The sequence below is a fragment of the Muscardinus avellanarius genome (assembly GCF_963383645.1).
Source record: "Muscardinus avellanarius genome assembly, chromosome: 12".
NCBI classification, from domain to species: Eukaryota; Metazoa; Chordata; class Mammalia; order Rodentia; family Gliridae; genus Muscardinus; species Muscardinus avellanarius.
In genome coordinates this window covers 41,140,462-41,163,851 of record NC_137798.1, presented here as the reverse complement: position 1 = coordinate 41,163,851, position 23,390 = coordinate 41,140,462, and the positions used below count along the sequence as shown (strand labels likewise).

Sequence of the window (23,390 nt, the reverse complement as noted above, 5' to 3'; positions counted from 1 at the left end):
AGGAGAGTTTTTTCCTTTTTCTTTTTAAATGTTAGTCTTATTAATCATCTGATCAAGAATTTTATTCTCTGTTCTTTAATTCACTAAATTTTTTCTACTGCTGTTTGACCAGTAAGCAGACTTTTTTTTTTTTTGAGCCCACTCAGGTTTCAAGAGAATAAAAAATAATTTAATCCAGTAAACTATTAACATTCTCAGGATGACTACTCGAACTGATTTATAAATTATACTTATGAGAGTTAAAAGTCCTATTTTAATTGATCAAGTAGTCATAAGATTATTTAATTAATCTTATCAACAGAATAAGTATTTTTTAATTCTCATGACATACATGGGTGGTGACGTAAATTAAGAACACATTCTCCTGAATGGGCGACTTATTAAGATACCAAGCACTCTAAGAATTATTGATACTTTGAGGGAGGGGGTGGGGTGGGAAGTGAGGAGAGCTAAATGAATGATTTGTGCATGTATGTCTCTACCATCTTGTATCCCATTAAGGTGTATAACTACAGTGCACCAATATAAAAAATTTTCAAAAATAAAAAAATTATTGATAATTTGCCGTGAGGCAAGGCCGGTGCTGGGACCTGGGAGGCCAAGATCGGAGCCTGCCGAGGGGTGAGGCCAATGCTGGGGCCAGCGAGGCCGGGATCAGAGCCTGCCGTGAGGCAAGGACGGTGCTGGGGCCTCCGAGGCAGGGATCGGAGCCTGCCATGAGGCTAGGCCGGTGCTGGAGCCAGCGAGGCCGGGATCAGAGTCTGTCCGGTTGCCAGGACGGTGCCAGGGCCTTCAAGAGTGGGATCAGAACTTGCAATGTGGCATACACAGACAAATATCACAGAAAATAAAAAATCAGATGCTTTCCCTAATATGCAAAAATAAGAAGAAATGGATAATAGGAGGAAATCTAGTTGAAGTAAGGGCCCTATGGAGGAGCAATTAAGGAGACCGATCAGAGGGGATGGGATGGGGGAAGATGGAATCTCTTGAAAACACATGATGTGTGTAAACAAATGTATCAAAGTTAATCACTAAATCAAGCATGGGATTGAGGAATGGGGAGGGTGTGGGTTGGGGATTAGATAAAGGCTAATTGGATGATGTGTGCTTGTAAATCCTCACAAGTCTTGTATTCTGTTGTGATGTTTGACTACAATGCACCAATAAAAAATATATTAAAAAATTAATACCAAAAAAGTTGACAATTTGATATGCTACCAATTAAAATCCAACTGGTATCTTTTTTGTTTTCTTTTGTTTTTTAATTTTTTTAAATTAAAGCTGTATTTTTTAGCCTCCTGTCAACCTAAATTTTTTTAGGCCAACTGCAGTATGATTGCTTTTGGTTTGAATATAGGAAATTAATTGCACATTTAGGATTGACTTAAGGGGAAAACATCGAGAATTTTTTGTGTAGATTATTTTTTCTTATGCATGTTTCAAAACTGTATTTGACAAATTTAAGGTGAATTCAGGAGTATAGTTCAATATAGAGTACATGCCTACTATCTATGAGTCTCTGGGTTCAATACTAAAAGACAGACAAACAAAAACTTACTCTAAACACATATATATTTAAGTAAGTTAAGTAGGAGTTAAATGAAAAGATCATTGAACTTAAATCAGAAGATTTAGGTTCGAATCACTTAATCTTTTATACTTCAGGCTACATTGTACAGATTGAGATAATTCCCACTTCATGTACTGAAAGAAATAATGTACAAAACACTAAGATTTTATGTTGATAAAAAAAATTGCTAATAAAAATTTGAGATTTTGTTGTTTTTGGTGCTGGAGATTGAACCTAGTCTTTGAACAACATGCTAAGCATGCTCTTGGACTGAGCTATATCCCAAATTAGAGTTTTATTTCTGTGCAATGAAAAGCTGCAGGAAAGTTACCCCCCTCCACACACACACTCCATGGTACTGGAATTCTACCTCGCAGCTATACCCCTAGCCCTGTTTTATTTTTATTTTGAAACAGGGTCTCACCAAGTTGTTGAGCCTGGTCTCCAATCTGTGATCCTCCTATCTCACTCTCTAAAGTACTGAGATTATAGGCATGTGCCACCATACCCAGCTAGAAGCAGCATTATGTAATGTGTCATTTCTTTTCATCTTATAGCAGGAGGGGGAGCTCAGGAATCACTGGATCTTGAATAAATCTTAAAGTAATTTAAATATACATGTAAAGCATTGAAATGGAATTTAACTAATTTAGTATTTACAATCTTAACTTGTCTTAAACACTTTCATTTACTTGAATTCTTCCATTTATTTAATTTTTCTAGTTCAAACCAGATATAACATGCATAGGCCATACTATATCAAGAACACAGTTTGCCTTATGTTCACGTACAGATAATTGTCATTCAGTTACTTTATAAATGCATTCCACTCTCACTGTGGAATGAGCTGCATGTTGTCTTCTGACAAAGATAAAGATGGGAAGCTATATTTTACCACAACAAGTATTGATTTTATGTACAAATTTAGCACCCATAGAACAGAAATGGCCAAAGATTATACATTTCTTCATAGTATAAAAAAATACATATAATGTAAAATAAGGAAGAAAGCAAATCCCTGCAAAACTTGTATTCATTTTTCTGGAGCTTGTGAAGCTCGTCACATCTACAAGGAAAAGATTGAAGTGATCACTAGATATGATCCAAAACCAGAAATGTATGAGGGCCTGGTATACATTTTTTTAGGGTGTGTTCTCCTTTGTGTTAGAAGTATGAAAAGGCAAGGAAACTGTAAAAGTTGCATAAGTAGAGTGTAAAGTATTTCCTGGACTGTCATGTCATTTACTGCAAAGGTGATGAAAATGTTTATAAATCTCTCTATTTAGGAGGAGCTTTCATCTCCTGAAGAAAAATGAAAAGCTACTTAGAGAACTTAGGAACTTGGACTCAAGGCAGTGGTAAGTTGTTGGAAAAATCTTCACATTTATAATTCACAACTCTTCAACTCTTTCTCTGTTTACAATAATACTATGATTAATATTGTAAGTGGGATGATACTGTATTATTGAGTTATAACTTTCTGAGCAGAAACTGTTAATATCTTAAAACAATATTTACTTTTATTTTTAGTGTGTATATGATACTGGGGATTGAACCCAGGGACATTGTACCTTTGAGCTACACCCCCCAACCCTATTTTATTGTTTATTTTGAAATAAGGTCTCACTAAGTTGCTGATACTAACCTCAAATGTGTGATCCTCCTTTCTCAGTCTCCCAAGTATTGGGATTACAGGTATGTGCCACTGTAAATGGCTAAATGGCTTGAAAAAAAAATTTTTTTTTTTTTTTTAACGGGTCTGGCAATGGAACCCAGGGGCATTCCACCTCCGAGCTACACCCCCTGCCCTTTTTTTTTTTTTAATTATTCTTTATTTTTGAAACAGGGTCTCATAAGTTGCGGAGGGCCTCACTAAGTAGCTGGGGCTGTCCGCGAACCGCAATCCTCTGGCCTCAGCCTTCCAAATGCTGGGAATACAAGTGTGTGCCACCACGCCTGGCTAGCAATTTTTTTTTAATTGGTGCATTGTAATCATATATCACTTTGGAATATAGGACTTGAGAGAATATACAAGCACACATCATCCATTTAGCCCTGATCCAGTCCCCATCCCATTCCCTCCCCCTCCCTAGATCCCGTGCTTGTTTGGTGATTAACTTTGATACATTTGTTTATGTACCTCCTGCTTTTTAAAGAGGCTCCATCCTCCCCTATTCCATACCCTCTGATTGGTCACCTTAATTGCTTCACTATAGGGCCCTTTCTATAACTCGACCTCTTCCTGTTGCCCCTTTCCTCCTAGTTATTGCTGATTAGGGGAAGCATCTGGTTTTTATTTTCTGCGATATTTCTCTGTGCATGCCGCATTGCAAGTACCAATCCCACTCTTGATGGCCCCAGTAGTGGCCTGGCTACCCGGTGGACTTATCCAGACCTCTCTGGCTCAAGCAGCGGCCTTGCCTCATGGGAGGCCCCAATTCTGGCCTCCCTGGCCCCCACACTGGCCTAACCCCTTGGCTGGCTCCGATCCCTGCCTCTGTGGCCCCAGCACCGGCCTAGCCTCAAGGCAGGCTCCATCCTAGCCTCACTGACCCTGGCACTGGCCTAACCCCTCGACAGTCTCCTCTCCTGGCCTCGGAGGCCCCAGCTCTGGCCTTGCCTCACAGCAGGCTCCAATCCCCGCCTCACTGGCCCCAGCACTAGCCTAACCCCTCCACAGGCTCTGATCCTGGCCTTGGAGGCCTCAGTAGCAGCCTTGCCTCACGACAGGCTCCAATTCTGGCTGTTGGCCCCAGCTTCAGCCTGACCCCTGGCAGGCTCCGATCCCAGCCTCGGAGGCCCCAGTAGCAGCCTTGCCTCACGGCAGGCTCCAATGCTGGCCATTGGCTCTGGCACCAGCCTAACACCTCGGCAGGCTCCGATCCCGGGCTCAGAGGCCCCAGTAGCGGCCTTGCCTCACGGCAGGCTCCGATGCTGGCCGCTGGCCCAGGGATCAGCCTAACCCCTCAGCAGGCTCCGATCCCAGCCTCGGAGGCCCCAGTAGTAGCCTTGCCTCATGGCTGGCTCCAATGCCTGCTGTTGGCCCAGGCACCAGCCTTACCCCTCGGCAGGCTCCGATCCCGGCCTCGGAGGCTCCAGCACCAGCCTTGCCTCACGGCAGGCTCCAATCCCAGCTTTGCTGTGTCCGTCACCGGCCTCACTCCTCGGCAGGCTCCAATCCGAGCACCCTCTTCACCCAGCCATTTTTCCCACGTTCTCCAGGGTGCGTGGTGGTAGCATTCTGCCTCTGGGGTTATAACTTCAAAGGTTCCAGGTGTAATGCATCAGATTTCTGCCTCCCCTGAGAACTGGCCACTGCCATTGCCCTGCCTCCACCATTTCAAATCTTTCCCAAGCTCTTTTTACACTCTGAATGTTGTCCAGTGTTCCTAAGCATGCGCGATGGTAGCATTCGACGTTTGGTGTAATTTCTCCCTATAAGGTTGGTAGGATCCGATTTCTGCTTCTCTTGAATACAAGTCTCCACCGCCATCACGGAGACCGTTTCCAACACCGCCTTTCTCCTTGGTCTCCGCTAAACTCTCTCCTTACAGGTAATGTCCAAGATTCTTAAGAATGTAGAAAAGAAGCAGTCCTCCTTCACAGGGAATTTTTCCAAAAGTTCCAATTCATTTGGATAAGTTTTGTCTGCATCTCCGGTATCCTGATATCCTCCACGGCCTTCTTGACCCCTCTCCGATATTTTTCTTTTTTTTTTCTTTTTCTTTTTCTTTTTCTTTTTTTTTTAAATAAGAGAAGACAGTATGTGTGGTTTGAGGAGGTTGTGGGATCAGGCACTCAGTAGCACTGTGACCTGGGTCCGGTTTCCCCAGGGGTCCAGCGTGCTCCGCACGACTCTGCCTGGGGCCCAGAGTCCTATGACCTGGGCCCCGGCTCTTCCGGGCTCTGGCGTGCCCTGCCTGACCCCCGCCCGGGGCCCAGAGCCTTATGACCAGGCCCCGGTTTCTCCAGGGGTCTGGCGTGTGCTCCGCGCGATCCCACCTGGGGCCCAGAGTCCTGCGACCTGGGCCCTGGCTCTTCTGGGCTCCGGCGTGCCCCTCCTGACCCCCACCTGGGACCCAGGGCCTTGCAACTGTGTCCCTTTTTCTCCAGGGGTCTGGTGTACTCTGCGCGGTTGGGCCCGGGGCCCAGAGTCCTAGCAATTTTTTTTTAAGAATCATTTCTAACATTGAAATTGTGTTTTACATGGGAAAACAGCCATCTAGATCCTTATTCTGTGATTTCTGGAGCTCACCTCTATTATATTTTATTGTTTAAACTAGAATATCCTAATGATACATCAAGCACACTGAAAGTTTGCTTATGCATTCACCACCTAAAACTAAAATACTGCGTTACTGAAGGCTGCTAAAACCTCTCAACTGCTGGAATTGAAACTGACGATCATGATTTGGCAACCTCCTCAAGATGTGTGGGAGAATCTGATTTTCGGGCTAAATTTATAAAATAATTTCAGTTTTCCTTGCCTCATCCTTTCAGTACTGGGGCCCAATCCCATGGCCTTGCATATGCTAGGCTAGCATTCTACCACTGACCTACATCTCCAGGTCTTCAGGCCTGAAATTTGCATTCCTCCTGCCTCAGTCTCCCTAGTAGTTTGGATTATAGGTGTGCGCCACTGTGCCCAGATTAACTTCAATTTATATTCATATGCTGTTGATTGTGGTTTGTTTTTGAATTCCTTCATGGTATAGTAATTAAAACTTCTGATTATAAAGTGTGTTAACTGTGCTTTATTAAATCAACATTGACCTACTTGGCTTGGAAAGCCAAATTTCCTACAAGAAGTTTGCTTTTATGAATAATTTTATATTTAGACAACTAAAAGCAAAATATCTAAGGACTTGGCAAATAACTCAAACATCTTTATGTGTTTCTTCTGTATTGTAAGTACTCTGAAGGCGTAAATCATTTCTCACTCATCTTTGTATTCTTACTTAGTTCTATAACATGGTCCCTTTAACACTAAGATTAATCTACATTATCCAGCAGATACCTCTTCAGATGCTCTATGCATTCACATCTACCTACCCTTCCTCATACTCCTTTTCTTCATTTGTCAAATCTTTTTGACCGTCACCTAACTCAGTATTACCTTCTCCCATAAGTTCTCTGTTTCTTCAGTCAGAAGTAATCTTTTTCTATTTCAGTGGCAATTTTGTCACTTTTTAAATTTTTTACTTATATTGTAATTATTTGTCTCTTACTATAGACTATAAGATCTAAATTTTTCATCATTTTATTGCTAACATGTTTTGTACCTAGAACTTATTTATTAGATGAATAAATGATTTTATTAGAAAAATGAATGATTAAATGAGTGGGAAAATCTTTTGCCTTTCTTTTGCAGCAGAGAAACACACAAGATTGCAGTATTTTATGTTGCTGAAGGACAAGAAGATAAACACTCCATTCTCACCAATACAGGAGGAAGTCAAGCATATGAAGATTTTGTAGCTGGCCTTGGTTGGGAGGTATTTTTTTTTACTTACAGCTTTTAATTATATCATTTTTTTTTTTATGGTCATCCCTTGTTATCCCTGGGGGATTGGTCTCAGGATCACTCCTTGCCTCTGTGTTTACCAAAATCCAAGGATGCTCAAGTCTCTTATACAAAATGATAAGAATATTTGTATATAACTCACACATATCTTCGTGTGTACTTTAAGTCATCTTTGGACTACTTATAATACACAGTGCAAGCTGGGCATGGTGGCACATGCTTGTAATACTCACACTTGGCAGGCTGAGACAGGAGGATCGCACAGGTTCAAAGCCAGCCTCAGCTACTTTGTGAGGCTCTCAGCAACTTAGTGAAACCCTGTTCCCAAATAAAATATTAAAAAATAGGTCTGGGAGTATAGCCCAGAGGTAGAAAGCCTCTGGATTCCACTACCGGTACCATCAAAAAAATAATAAATAATAGACAATGCAATGTAAATGGTATATTAATATAGTATTGTTATACTATATTAAGAAATAATGACAAGAAAATAAGTCCATACATGTTTAGCACAGGTAGTTGTTTTTGTTACTGTTTTGTTTTGTTTTTGAGTATTTTCTGTCTGTTTGAATCTGTTGATATCAAACTCTTGACTGTCTAGAAGTATAGGGCTTTTTTTTTTTCTTTTCAGCATGTTTTAAGGCATTGTTTAAGAAACACTACAACTTAAATTGTGTGTTACTGTTTCTGACTTATGTCTCATCTGGAAATATAGCAGCAGTTAGGACTTAGAAAGGAAGAATATTGAATGTATTTTGAGACAATATTTTTTAAAGAACATTAAACTCAGGTTTAGAATATCTAGATTTTCTTTACAGCCATGACCCACTAGGACTATACAAAGGCATACCAGGGGCACGTGGTCATGCTTAGTTTCCAAGAAGTTAGTTTTCAAATTTTCAACTTAATAATATACTAGAAGACCTTTCTGTGCTCTCCAGTCTCTTTTTGTTCTACTTTGTAAATGAAAGGCACATTACTCGACCACCCCAAATCCTACTTTAACCTGGAAATGTTTGGCCTCAGTTTAAGAGGGTGTTCTCCTAAGGGAGAGTATCTGAGGGCAAAGCAAGAAATACTGAAAGCTGTTGCATTTATGTTGTCCTGGAAACCAACTGCCCAAGGTTCCTGTGCTATGTCAGTTTTAAAATTATAACTCAGAAGCTAGGTATTTGTCATAGGGGCTTGTGTTAATATGTTTATTTGAATTAAAAAATGAAGTATCAGACATGTTCTAACAGAAAATGAATCTGGTATGGCGGATTGATCTATCGTTAAGCAAATAGTGGACATTTAATGAATTTCCTACCTCCAAGCCACGTCCCCAGCCCTGTTTTATTTTTTATTTTTAAACAGTCTCACTAAGTTACTGAGAGCATCTCTAAATTGCTGATGCTGGCCTTGATTTATGTTACTCCTATCTCAGTCTCTCACATACTGGGATTAAATACCATGCCCAGCCCTTGGCAACCATTTAAACATGTGATGAAAATTTTTATTATAGTTGTCAACTTAACAATAATTTCTTAAATTTCTTATAGAGAACATGTGTGGAAAATTGTTGAAGACAAACACATAAAAAGATCCTCAACATTGTTAACTATCAGGAAAATGCAAATAAAAACCCTAGCAACATATAACTTTATACCCAGTAAGGTGGCTAGGATCAAAAAATCAGAATGATACTGCAAGACACAGTATATAACCACAGTACTTGGGATGCTGAGGGGATCACATGTTTGAGGACAGACTCAGCAATGTACCAAGATTCTCCGCCTACCAAGACCCTGTTTCAAAACAAAAATATAATAATAAAGGGATGGGGATGTAACTTAGAAGTGGAATGCCCCTTGGGATCAATCTCCAGTACTACAAAAATTTCATATAACAACTTTTGCAGGATTTAGAATAATCTGAACCTTTATACATTGTTAGAATGTAAAATGGTATAATCAGAGTGGAAAGTAGCCTGGCAATTTATTAAATTTTTATAGAGATTTGATAGAACAAAACGACTCTACACCTAGATAGACTCAGGAGAAACCAAAGCGTAAGTCTACACATAACCTATACATATATGATTTAGTAGCCTTATTCATAATAACTAAATTGTAGCAATAGCCTATAAATTCTTTAGTAGATGAATGGATAAAGAAAATGTGGTATATTCACACAAGGAAGTATTATTTAGCCATAAAAAGAATGAATGCTGGTATGTGCTACAACAGAAATGTACCTTGAAAACTATATGCTAAATGAGAAAAAGTTAGAAAGACTACTTATTATGATCCACATATATATTAATATACACAATAGATATGTCTGTAGATTGCACTTATCTGTGAATATAGTAAAATCCCATCAATCCCATCAATTGTACAGAGGGAACTTCTAGAATGCTTCAGTAGGTGTATTGTCTATATTCCTTATTCTGAGCACAACAGAAACCCTGGATATTACTTTAAAAAAAAAATGTAAGAATACTGAAAGGTATAGTGAAGGCAGAACAGCTAGGGATAGAATGACTAAAGAGCTACATAATGGTACATTTTCTGGGTTTGCTTTCTGCCACATATATTCCAGACTAAGAGCTGAAGAAGATGTTTAAATAATCTAAAAACATCAGGCACAGCCAGGCGTGGTGGCGCATGCTTGTAATCCCTGCACTTGGGAGGCAGAAATGGGAGGATCGCGCAGGTTTGGAGCTAGCCGCGCGCGCTGGCTTCCATCCTCAGTACGGGGGCGGGGGGTGTCTAAAAAGGGCTATGTATGTAGCTCAGAGGTAGAGTGAACCAAGGAAGTTCATTCCCCAGTACCAAAATAAAATTTAAACAGCCTTTATAAAAGCTAAAGGACAGGGAAAGAGCAGCTTAAAAAGACCAAAATAAAGTAGATAGAAGTGGTCTACTCCAGCCTAATATGATAGAAAATACCTTGTTCTGGTAAGGAGTCTAAACTTTGACCTTTATGGGACAAGAATGAGGTACCCCAGTACCACACTGGGGTAGTATCTGATGTCAGAGGCCAAAAAACAAACAATTTTCATCTCCATCAGTTGTTAATGAGCCCCCCCCCATACCCTACTCCAGTGTTAGTGGAAACTACATGGAAAACCTGGAATTCCTCTCCCACCCAACAATGAGTTGCTTCTCCCTTCTCCACTGAAATAGTGTCAGAGGAGGCCTGTCTGAGAGTCAAGACTTTCACCATCAGCCAGTGGTAATGAAGCCAATTGAACGCTGTGCCAATGAGCATCACATAGGCAGTCAGAACTCCTTCCTCTGCCAGGGAGTAATGAAGCTCACCTTTCCTTCCCAGGTGTCAGTAGAGGTTTAATGGGGAACCCATATTCCTACCTTCACCTTTTCCCTCTCCTCACCCTTTTTCTTGCGGGAACTGTGTCATGAAACAACCAGCTAAGACATAGTAAGACTCAGTCTTAAAATATGAAAATGCCCAGTTATTAATCATAAACCACTTATCATATAAGAACCAGGAAGGTCTCAAATGGAATGAAAAACATAGTCAGTAGATGCCCACACCAAAATGATAAATGATTGTGAAGCAACCATTCCAGATTGCTTCAGAGATAAATTAGGAACACAGTTGAAACAAGAAAAAAAATCTCAGCAAAGAAATAAACACAAAGAACAGTTATTAATAGCTGAGAAAAATGTGAACTCTGTTGAAGTTGGGTAGAATATTCTGTATGTCAGTAGGTCCATTTGGTTTATGTTGTTCTTTAGGTCTGAGGCATCTTTACTGACCTTCTGTCTAGATCAGTCTAGTTGTGTGAGAGGGATATTGAAGTCTCCCAGTGTATTGTATTGGAATCTATTTGTGACTTAATGTCACAGAGTTTGTTTTATAAAAGTAGCTGCACCTATATTTGGAGCATAAATACAGACCATTATTATTTCCTCTTGCTGGATTGTTCCTTTAGCCAGTAAAAAACGACCTGCTTTGTTTCTTCTGATAAGCTTGGGCTTGAAGTCTAATGAGTCTGATATTGTAGTTGCTACTCCTGCTTTTCTTCAAGTTCTCTTGGCACAGATTACCTTTCTCCAGTTCTTTCCCTTTAGTTTGTGACTATCTTTACTTTAAAGGTGTGTCGCAGGCAGTATATAGATGGATTCTGGTTTTTAATCCATTTTGCCACCCTATGTCTTTTGATTGGGGAGTTGAGGCCATTTATGTTTAGTGTGATTATTAAAAGATAATTTTTAGTTTCTAACATTTTGAGTAAGAACAACCAGATGGAAATTTTAGAGTTGGAAATATAATAACTGAAATTAAAAAACTCAGTATTTGGGGCCCAACAGCAGAGTGGCATGGATATGGGGGTGCTGAAGAAAGAATCAGTACACTGGAAGATTATAAAAAAACAGTAGAAATCATTCTGAACATCAGAGGAAAAAAAACACCTAAAAACAATGAACAGAAGGTCCTGTGGGACGATAATAAAAGATCTAACATTCCTTTATTCTGAATCCCAAGAGAAGAAAAAGAGGCTGGGTCTGAAGAAGTACTTGAAGAACTGAATAGACACTTCTTAAAAGAAGAAATGCAAATGGTCAGTCCATGGGAAAAAAAAATGTTCAACATCATTAGCAATCAGGGAAATACAGATCAAACTACACTGAGATTCATCTAACTCCAGTTAGGATGACAGTCATCAAGAACACAATAAATGTTGGTCAGGATATGGAGAAATAGGAACCCTCACTCACTATAAGATTGCAAATTAGTGCAGCCTCTATGGAGGTCAGTGTTGAGGTTCCGTAGAAGACTTGGAATGGAACTACCCTATGACCCAGACAAACCATTCCTCAGTATCTTTCCGCAGAAATTGAAGTCAGAATATTATAGTGATACTCTATTCATGTACATTGTAGCACAATTCACTAGACACAAATTACAGCCAGTCTTTGTATCTTTCAACAGGTGAATAGATTATGAAACTGTTTTATGCACACAATGCAATTTTACTTAGCCATAAAGAACAAAATTAGGTCATTTGCAGGAAAATGGATGGATCTAGAGAATATTATTTTACGGAAGATTAGCCAGTCTCAAAATGTGAAGGGTTGCATATTTTCTCATGTGTGTAATCTAGGGAGAAGTTAAGAAACAAAAGGAACTTAAAGAAGGAATGCTATCAGAATAGTGGCAGGGCTTTAGAGAGGGTGGTAGAAAGGGGGAAAAAAGAGGCCTGATGAAGGAAACACTTTAAAAATACTCTGTATTGCAGATGACATAATACTATATTTAGAAAACCCAACAAACTCAACCAAAAGGCTTATAGAACTGATCAACAAATTCAGCAAAGTATCTGGATACAAAATCAATCTTAAAAAATCAGAAACTTTCCTGTACACCAACCATAAATCCACTGAAAAAGAAATTCAGAAAACACTTCCACTCAGGATCTCCCACAAGAAAATAAAATACCTAGGAATAAACTTGACCAAGGAGGTAAAAGATCTCTACAAAGAAAATTATAAAATACTGAAAAAAGAAATCAAAGAAGATCTTAGAAGATGGAAAATCTTCCATGTTCATGGATTGGCAGAATAAATATCATTAAAATGGCCATCCTCCCAAAAGTGATCTACAGATTTAATGCAATGCCCATTAAACTACCAAGATCATTCCTCACAGACATAGAAAAATCAGTCCTTAAATTTATCTGGAATAACAAAAAGCCCAGAATAGCCAAGGTAGTTCTCAGCAACAAAAACCACGTAGGAGGAATCACAATACCTGACTTTAAACTATACTACAAAGCCATTGTAATAAAAACAGCATGGTACTGGCAAAAGAACAGATATATAGACCAATGGAGCAGAATAGAAGACCCAGAAACAAGTCCACACACTTTCAGCCAATTGATTTTTGACAAAGGGGCCAAAAACATACACTGGAAAAAAGATAGCCTCTTCAACAAATGGTGTTGGCAAAACTGGTTAACCATATGCAGAAAATTGGATATTAATCCCACTTTTTCACCCTGTACAAAAGTCAATTCACGATGGATCAAAGACTTGGAAATTAAACAGAGACCTTGAAGCTCCTTGAAGAGGGTATAGGTCCAACACTATAACACATAGGCACAGATAAACATTTCCTCAACAAGACCCCAAAGGCACAGCAAATTAAAAGGAGAATCAATACATGGGATTGCATGAAACTGAAGAGTTTCTGTTCAGCAAAGGAAACTATCAAGAACCTCAATCGAGAGCCAACAAAATGGGAGAAAATTTTTGCCACCTACACCACCGATAGAAGACTAATATCTAGAATATACAGAGAACTCAAGAAACTCAACACTAAGAAAACAAAGCATCCAATAACAAAATGGGCAAATGAACTAAATAGACACTTCACAAAAGAAGAAATTCAAATGGCCAATAAATGCATGAAAAAATGCTCAACATCACTGGCAATCAGAGAGATGCAAATCAAAACTACCCTGAGATTTCACCTAACTCCTACTAGAATGGCAATCATTCAAAACACAAACAACAACAGATGCTGGCGAGGATGTGAAGAAGTGGGAACTCTTAATACATTGTTGGTGGGATTGCAAATTAGTGCAACCACTTTGGAAAACAGTATGGAGGATCCTCAGAAGAATGGGAACAAATCTACCATTTGATCCAGCAATACCACTGTTGGGTATCTACCCAAAAGAAAAGAAACCAAACTACCAAACTAATGCGTGTGTATCTATGTTCATAGCTGCACAATTCACCATAGCCAAACTATGGAACCAGCCAAGATGTCCATCAACAGATGAATGGATTACAAAACTGTGGGATATGTACACAATGGAATTTTACTCAGCCATCATAAAAACTCAATTACATCATTTTCAGGGAAATGGATGGAACTGGAGGACATTATGCTAAGTGAGATTAGTCAGTCACAAAAAATAAGAAATCAGATGCTTTCCCTAATATGTGAGAGTTAGGGAGAAATGGGTCATAGGAGGAACTCTTGAAAGAGGAAATCCTATAGAGGAGCAAACAAGACAACCTAAAGGAGGGGGGAGGAGGAAAATCTCTAAAACACACAATGTACTTAAACATATCGAAGTCAATCACTAAGCCAAGCAAGGGAGGGAGGACATGGGGTGGGAATTGGGTAGGGGTTAAATCAGCGATGAGTACATGTTTGTACACACAAGTTTTTTACCTCAGTATGTTGTATGAATATAATGCACCATTAAAAACTTTTTTTAAAGAAAAAAAATAAAATAAATAAAAAATTAATTACAGGGTAAAAAAATTAAAAATAAAAATACTCTGTATATTTATGAATTTATCAATACCAATCTCAATTATTTGTATGGAGGGAGAGGGAGCAAGGTGGGACCTGGAGGGAAACATATTAGGTGCTGTGTGCATGTGTTTGTCACTATGAGCCTCGTTAGGATGTATAACTGCAATGCTTTAGTAACAGTATTTATTTGTTTTTTCGTAGTACTGGGGTTCCTGGAAACCCTTCTACCTCCTGGCTATACTCCCAGACCTATTTTATATATTTTTTTTATTTGGAAACAGGGTCTTCTAAGCCAGCACGGCTGGCTTCGAACCTGTGCGATCCTCCTGTCTCTTCCTCCCAAGTGCAGGGATTACAAGCGTGCGCCACCACGCCGGCTAGTAACAGTATATTTTAAAAAAAAAAGAAATAATGGCTAAAAACTTATCAATTTTGACAAGAGACAAAAAGCCATAGATTCGAGAAGCTGGATCAAACCCAAACACGATAAACCAAAAGAAATCCATTATAAGACTCATCATAGTTTAAATTTGAAAACTAAAAGCCAAAAATAAATCTGAGCATTCAGAGAAAAGGTGTACCTTTTCTATAGGAAGAAAACAACTAAAATAATAGAATTCTCATCAGAAACTGTGGGCACTAGAAGAAGTGCATAATATTTTTCAAGTACTCAAAGTAAAGTGTAAACCTAGAGTCCTTTAGTAAAAATATTGTTTAGGAATGAGAGGAAAGAGAAAACATGCTTTGATGAAGGAAAACATAAGAGAACTTGTTTCAGCAGACCTACTCTAAAAGAACAATTGAAAGAAATTTTGGTAACAGAAGGGAATTATAAATTAAGGAACTTAGAAATACCAAGAAGGGAGACAAGCACAGTGGTGTATACCTATAATTACAGTACTTAGGAAACTGAGACAAGAGGATTACAGGTTAGAGGCCAACCTCAGCAACTTAGACCCTGTTTCAGAATAAAAAGGGTTGGGAGTATAGCTCAGAGCTAGAGCACCCCCCAGTTTCAATTCCCTGTATCACCAAAAATAAAGAAGGAAGAGTAAATGTGGCAAGAAAAATTAAGGGTTAGATATACTAGACTTACCACCTTCTCTTGATTTTTCTTAATTATGTTTGACAATTGAAGCAAAAATTATAATACTATTTGTTGTATTTCTAAATATATATAGAAGAAATCTTTATGACAGCTATATTATAAGCAGGAAGGTAAAGGGACATACAGTAGAGTTGCTGTACTCAAACAGGCATACTGGGACGATGATAAGATACATGCCAGGCGTGGTGGCTCACGCTTGTAATCCCCGCACTTGGGAGGCAGAGACAGGAGGATCGCGCAGGTTCGAAGCCAGCTGCGCGCACTGGCTTAAGAGACCCTGTTTCCAAATAAAAATGTAAAAATAGGTCTGGTAGTGTAGCCTGGAGGTAGAAGGGCTTCCAGGAACCCCAGTACCACCAAAAAAAAAAAAGAGAGAGACACACGCACACACACACACACACCCCTGTTCCTATAGCAGCCACTAAAAAAGATACTCAAAAAATAATAAACAAAAATAGAATTGCCAGAAACAGAACATTATATATATGAGAATAAATCCACCAAGAAAATAACAATCTTTAATGTGTCTACATCAAACTACAAAGTTGTAAAAAATGTCAAGCAAAAGCTGATAAAAGGCTGAAGAATAGACATATCCATAATTATAAAAACTTCCCCTCCTCAGTAATTGAGAGAATTAGACAGAAAATCAGCAAGTGTATGAAGAATTCAACACCATCAACCAGCAGGATCTACTCTACATTTATAGTGCACTTCACCCAGCAACAGCAAGATTCACGTTCTTTTCATGTGCCCACAGAATATATACCAAGATAGCCAGTGTCCTAGCTATATAACACACGCACGCACGCACACACGCAAACATTAAAATCATAAAGTGTGTTCTTCATCCACTGTGGGACCAAATCTGAAATCATTAACAAAGGATATCATCAAAATCTCCACACACTTGGCCAGGTGTGGTGGCGCACGCTTGTAATCTCTGCGCTTCGGAGGCAGAGACTGGAGGATTGCGCATGTTCTAAGCCAGCCGCTCTGACTTAGGAGACCCTGTTTCCAAATTTAAAAAAAGTATAAAATAGATCTGGGAGTATAGCCCAGAGGTAGAAGGGTTTTCAGGAACCCCAGTACCACCAAAAAAGGGAAAAAAAAAATTACCCACACTTGGAAAAGTTACATAGTGTGTGATTCCATTTATATGCATTATTGAAATGACAGTTACAGAAGTGGAGAACAAAGGAATAGTTGCCCAGGGATTTAGGAAAAGCTGGGGCAGGAGGGTCTATAGAGGTGGCTCACATAATAGAGCAACATGAGGAGTCCTTGTGTTGGCAATGTTCTTTTTTTTTTCAAGCACGGAGGGGTACTGGGGATTGAACCTATGGGCATTCTTCCTCTGAGCTACACTCCTAACTCTTTTTATTTTTTATTATGAAACAGGGTCTCACCAAGTTCCTGTGCACTGGTCTTGGACGTGCATTCCCCCTGTCTCCACTGCCTAAATGTTTGTCTCTTAACCATACCAGTGTCAGTAACCTGGTCACAATATAGTTTTGCATTGTGAGAACAAGTAAGATTCATAGGATTTTTTAACTGTTATATTTTTTATGTGTTCATGTGAATCTGCAATTATCTCCTAGTGTTTACTTTAGAAAACAGAGATCAAAGTGTTTGCAGCAAAGGAACACTAAGTAAAGACGTTTTTCTTTTGAGAACCAGAGAATTGCCTTGAACATTAGTAACTTTCTCCCTAAAAAAGAATCTAGACAGAGCTTTAATTTTCTTCCTATCAGATTAGCAAAGATTATAAAGTTTGGTTATTTACTATATTTGAGAGGGTATGAGGGAAAAAGACACTCTCATACTCTCTCATTGTAAGGCCTACTTTACTTAAAGTTTAACTTTTATCTGTCCACAGATCTACTTTCTCAAGTGAGACATGATATATGTTCAGCATTGTTTAATGAAGCATTGACTAATGGCAAAAGATGGCAAATAACCTAAATATTCTTTAAATAGGAAACTGGTTACATTATTGTATATTAATAAAATGAACTTCAGTAAAGCAATTAATAATGAGAAATTTCTTTATATAAGGAGTATTTTTGGGGGTGTGGTACTGGGGTTCCTGGAAGCCCTTCTACCTCCGGGCTACACTTTCAGACCTATTTTATATATATATATTTTATTTGGAAACAGGGTCTCTTAAGCCAGCGAGATCCTCCTGTCTCTGCCTCCCAAGGCAATCAGGCAGTCTTATAGTAATGACATAAAAACATAGCCATCATTCCTGTGTTAGGCAATTAGTAACTAATACTGACATTGGGGATTTGATAGTGGGGATTTGATTTTATAAGTATCCATTTTATCAGATACTCAGATTTTATTAAAGAATGCATAGTTTTCTCTGAGTGGAAAGACAGAAGTGATTATTATTTTTTTTGATAGCTTTCCCTCATTTTCTCCAGTGAACCAATTTCCTAGCTTCTATACATCATAGAAGTCCAGGGGATACTATCCAGTGCAAAGTGACCCTTCTATTAATGTGTATTGTATGCATATGAGTTATATATATAAAATCAGTAGATAAAATATTAATTTGTTGTTTTCAAATGTAATTAAAAGCCACTTGTGGAAGCACATACCTGTAATTTCAATACAGGATTACAGTTTCCAGGCCAGCCTCTACAACTTAACAAGACCCTGTATTAAAATAAAAATAAAAAAGGAAGCCAGGTGTGGTGGTGGATGCTTGTAATCCCAGCATTCTGGAGGCTGAGACTGGAGAATCGCGGTTTGCGGAAAGCCTCAGCTACTTAGTGAGGCCCTCTGCAACTTCGTGAGACCCTGTTTCAAAGTAAAGAATTAAAAATAGGGCAGAGGGTGTAGCTCTGAGGTCAAATGTCCCTGGGTTCCATCCCCAAACCCACAAAAAAATAAAAAATAAAAAAGGAGTCAAGCATGATGGCACATGCCTATAATCCTAGTACTTGGGAGGCTAAGACAGGAGGATCACAGATTCAAAGTAGGCCTCAGCAACTTAGTGAAATTCTGTTTCAAAATAAAAAATAAATAGGGCTAGGGTGTAGCTCAGAGGAAGAATGTTCCTGAGTTCAATCCCCAGTACTAAAAATATAAAAAGGGTTCAGAGTTTAGCTTGGAGGTAGAGTGTTCCCGGGTCTGATCCCTAGTGCCAAAAATAAATAAATAAATAGTTGAAATGTAATTTTGCATTTTTGTATTTTTATTTTTAACTATGATTATTAAAAAAAACTAGGATGCTGGTTTCATGAATAAAGATGACATACCTAATTAGTCATTTTATCAAACTGCCATTTTTGTTTTAACTTTTCCCCAAATCATCTCCAGATTTGGATTTTATTCTCTGAATTTGGCTTCTTCTCCTCACAGCCATTATAATTTACTATTAACACCTAGTTGCTTAACAAAAGATGCATAGTGCACAGCAGTTGATTTCTTTACTAATTAACTCCTACTAATGAGAGATCTTCAACTACTTAAGAAAAAAAATACTAGTGTGAACAGATCAGCTGTACCTAATAGAATTATCCTCAGTATTCATGACAGATTGATTCCAGTGCCCCCTTAACATACCAAATATGTGGATGCTCAAGTTTCTTATATAAAATGGCATAGTGTTTGCATAATGTGCATCCTCCTGTATACTTTAAATCATTCCCATATTATTTATAATACTTAAAGTATAAACATGATAAAAGTAGTGGTTATGTTTTATTGTTTAGGGATCAGTGACAAGAAAAATCTGTACATGTTTAAATAAAGACATCATCTTTTCTAAATATTTTCTCTGCATAGTTGATAGAATGTGGAACCTGCAGATATAGAGGATTGACTGGGATGCTAAACTTAGTACTGAGTGATAATATTCAAAAGGCTTTGTTTATAATGTTTGTGTAATTGAAAAAGTTAAAGTCTTTTTCAACAGTGTTTTAAAGTTGTATATAGTTGATTAATTTTATATGGCTCTTCATTGCTTCTAGGTAAATCTTACAAATCATTGTGGTTTTATGGGAGGACTACAGAAAAACAAAAGCACTGGATTGACCACTCCATATTTTGCTACCTCTACAGTAGAAGTAATATTTCATGTATCAACAAGAATGCCTTCTGATTCTGATGACTCTTTGACCAAAAAAGTAAGTGCTAAGAAGAATGCTTTAGAATTAAAAATCTAATAATTAAAATTAATATATAAAATACATAAGTAATCCAAGTAATTAAGCACTGTTTCTGAGTGTGGTATTCCTTTCTTTAACCAATGCTGTCCTTCAGCCAGGTGTGGTGATGCACATCTGTAATCCGAGTACTTGAGAGGCTGAGATAGGCGGATTTCAGGTTCCAGGCCAACCTCAACAATTTAGCAAGACCCTGTTTCAAAACAAAAATAAAAAGGGCTGGGGTTGTAGCTTGCAAGTAAAATGCATCTGGGTTCAATCTCCAGTACTACCACAGACAAAAACAATTTTCAGATTATCAAAATGTATGTGTATATTTGAAGTTTACAACAACAAATTAACATATTCATCATCTCATATAGTTGTTTATTTTGTGACAGAACAACTGAAATCTATTACTAAACAAAAATCTCAAATACCATACAATTTCATTAGCTCTCTAGACTTGTTCATCCTACATATCATGCTTTTTTTATATCCTTCAACCTACATCTTCTCATTTCAAATTGCCCCCACCCACCATAGCTCATGTATTGTTCTTTTGTGTGTGTGTGTGGTGCTGGGGATTGAATCCAAGGGCATTATACTTCCAAGCTACACTCCCAGCCCTGTTTTTTTTTTTTTTTTTTTTTTTTATTCTTTATTTTGAAATAGGGTCTCACTAAGTTGCGGAGGGCCTCACTAAGTAGCTGAGGCTGGCTGTGAACTCTGATCCTCTAGTTTCAGCCTCCCAAGTACTGAGATTACAGGCATGCGCCACCACGCCCAGCTTTGTCTCTGTGTATGAATATGTAAATAAGATCATACAATATTTTTCTTTGGCTTGTTTCAGTTATCATAATGTCCTCAAGGTCTTTGTTGTGACAAATGGCAGGATTTTTTTTTTTAAGCTGAATAATATTCTGTCACATGCACAGATTTTCTTTTATCTGCTCACTTTTGTGAGGTGACTTCCATATGTTGGCTATTATGAATAATGCTTCAGTGAACCTGGAAGTACAGATATCTTTGAATTTATTTTATCTCTTTTATTTAACCAGAAGAGGAATTGCTGAGTTATAGAACAATTGTATTTTCAGTTTCTTTAGGAATTTCCATACTGTCTCCATAATGGCTATACCAATATACATCCCCCCAATAATGTACAAAGGTTCTCCTTTTTCCACATTCTCACCATCATTTGTATCTCTTATCTTTTTAATAATAATCATTCTAACAAACTTCATAGTGGTTTTTATTTGCATTTCATCAGTAATTAATGATGGTGACCATGTTTTCATATACCTATTGTCCATTATTCTTTAGTTCTTACAGGTTCTTTGCACATTTTTTTCAGTGGAGTTACTTGTTTCACTACTATTGATTTCTAAGAGCTCTTTATAAATTTTGGAAATTAACCCTTTATCAAACATCGAATTGCAATTTTTTCCTAATCTGTAGGTTATCTTTTCACTTTATCAATTTTGTCAATTATTTATTTTGCTTTGTAATTTCATATAGTTACTTTATTTTTTCTTTAATAGTCTAGGTTTTTGGTGTGATCACCAGAAAATTGTTGTCAAGTCAATAACAAAAAGCTTTTTTTCTGTTTTCTTCTAGGAGTTTTATGGCTTTGGGTCTTTAGGTCTTTTATTCATTTTGAAAGAGAGAAAGAGAATGCACATGCTCGCTATAAGGGCGTTGTTTGATTTTTTTTTTTTTTTTTTTTTTTTTTTTGGCGGGTCTGGGGATGGAACCCAGGGGCATTCGACCTCTGAGCTACACCCCCTACCCTGTTTTATTCTTTATTTTGAAACAGGGTCTCACTAAGTTGCAGAGGGCCTCACTAAGTAGTAGCTGAGGCTGTCCACGAACTGCAATCCTCCAGTCAAACAAGCATGCACCACCACGCCCGGCTCTTGTTTGATGTTTTTATATGTGGAAATCTAGTTTTTCCAGCACTGTTTATTGAAGAGACTATCCTTTGCGCATGTATATTCACTGCACCCTTGTTGAAAATTAGTTGAACAGATATGTTTGTATTTATCTGTGCACTCTGTTCTGCTCCATTGGTCTGTGTCTTTATGTCAGAGTCATCCCATTTTAATTAATGTGACATACTTATATATTGATTTTTGTCTACGGTTTCTCACTAATAACTCCACATCCCTTATTTCCTAAATGACTAGAACAAGAAGTATGTCTTTTGTTGGAGTACTTTAGACCTCAGAAGCAGGCCTCAGAAAGCAAAATCAACCATTGTCTACATACATACGCCTTTTATTATCTTTCTTTTACCTACTTTTTTTCTTCCCAAGGTATGCCATAAAAACTAAAATTTCTTTTTCCCAAGGTAGGTTATAGAAACTAATTTTTCCTTCCACATGTCTTGGAATCTCTAAGGAAATTCTCTAAACCTTCTTTGTCTGAGAACAGTTCATAAGACCTCCATTTCAGAAGGGATCCTGCTCTATACTTAAGAGGAAAAGACTGCTGCACAGAGACAAGACTCTTCAACAGCCAGGCCTTGCTGAGTTTCCCCACTCAGTCCACCAGCACTCCTTGCTTTTTGTCTAGTTACATTTCTACAAAGTTTCAGTCATTCCTCATTTTATTTCCATTTTCCTGCCTTTTCTAGCTTTGACTGAGCATTTTATGATTTTGTTCCTTTCTTTGCATATCAGTTACTCTCTTTTAATCTTTTTTCAACAGTTACCTAAGAGTTTACCCTAATTTTTTTTTCTTTTTTTTTTTTTCTCTGTGTGTTTTGTGGTTCTGGGAATGGAACCCAGAGGCAGTCTACCTCCGAGAGACACCCCCAGCCCTATTTTTTTAATTCTTTTTTTTTTCTTTTTTTTTTTTTTTGCCAGTTTGGGGATGGAACCCAGGGGCATTTGAAACAGGATTTCACTGAGTTACGGAGGGCCTCACTAAGTAGCTGAGACTGTCCTGGAACCGCAATCCTCCTGTTTCAGACTCCTAAGTGCTGGGATTACAAGTGTGTATCACATGCCCAGCTTTATTCTTTATTTTGAAACAGGGTCTCACTGAGTTGCAAGTTGGCCTCACTAAGTAGCTGAGGCTGTCTGTGAACCACAATCCTCTGGTCTTCGCCTCCCAAATGTTGGGATTACAAGTATATGCCACCATGCCCAGCTACCCTATAAATGTATAGCTAAGCTAAGTCAGTTTCAGTTTCAAATAACACTGCACTGCTTTCCCTGTTGGCAAGTAGCTTATATTAACACAATGTTCCTGTTTCTTCCCTCTGGTCCCTTGATCACTGCTGTAATTCATTTCACTCACACATAAACACAGTAATACTTGTCTAAATAACAGGCTTATATACAAACATACATATATTCAAAAACATTGTTGCTATTATTGTTTTGAACAAATCATTACTTATTAAATAAATGAAGAATTAAGAAAAATAATAAAGTTTCTATTTACCTTCACTTCTTCATCCTCTCATCTCTTCATTATGAGAATCTGAGTTTATGACCTCTAGCATTGTCCTTCTCTCCAAAGAACTTTTTTAAACATGTCATGGAAAGCAAGTTTACTGGCAGCAAATTTCCTCTATTTTTCTGAGGTCTTTCACTTTTTAAGAATTTCTCTGGCTGGTACAGAATTCTTGGTTGGTTCTCTCTCTCTCTCTCTCTCTCTCTCTCTCTCTCTCTCTCTCTCTCTCTAACACTATTTCATTCTACTCTCTTTTTGCTTTCACAATTTCTGAGGAGA

The 23,390-nt window shown here is 38.2% G+C and overlaps 1 protein-coding gene across 3 annotated transcripts in view; it reads left to right on the top strand.

Annotated features, from left to right (window-relative positions):
• The window catches only part of RALGAPA1 (Ral GTPase activating protein catalytic subunit alpha 1), a gene marked incomplete at both ends in the record, with an annotated part of 259,063 nt that overhangs the window by 168,781 nt on the left and 66,892 nt on the right, over nt 1-23,390 (top strand). For all 3 annotated transcript variants that reach the window (XM_080708297.1, XM_080708295.1, XM_080708296.1), the window contains 3 exons: nt 2,860-2,931; nt 6,945-7,068; nt 19,473-19,628. In XM_080708297.1, the coding sequence (XP_080564423.1) occupies nt 2,860-2,931; nt 6,945-7,068; nt 19,473-19,628 (352 nt within the window). The remainder of the gene's footprint in view (nt 1-2,859; nt 2,932-6,944; nt 7,069-19,472; nt 19,629-23,390) is intronic.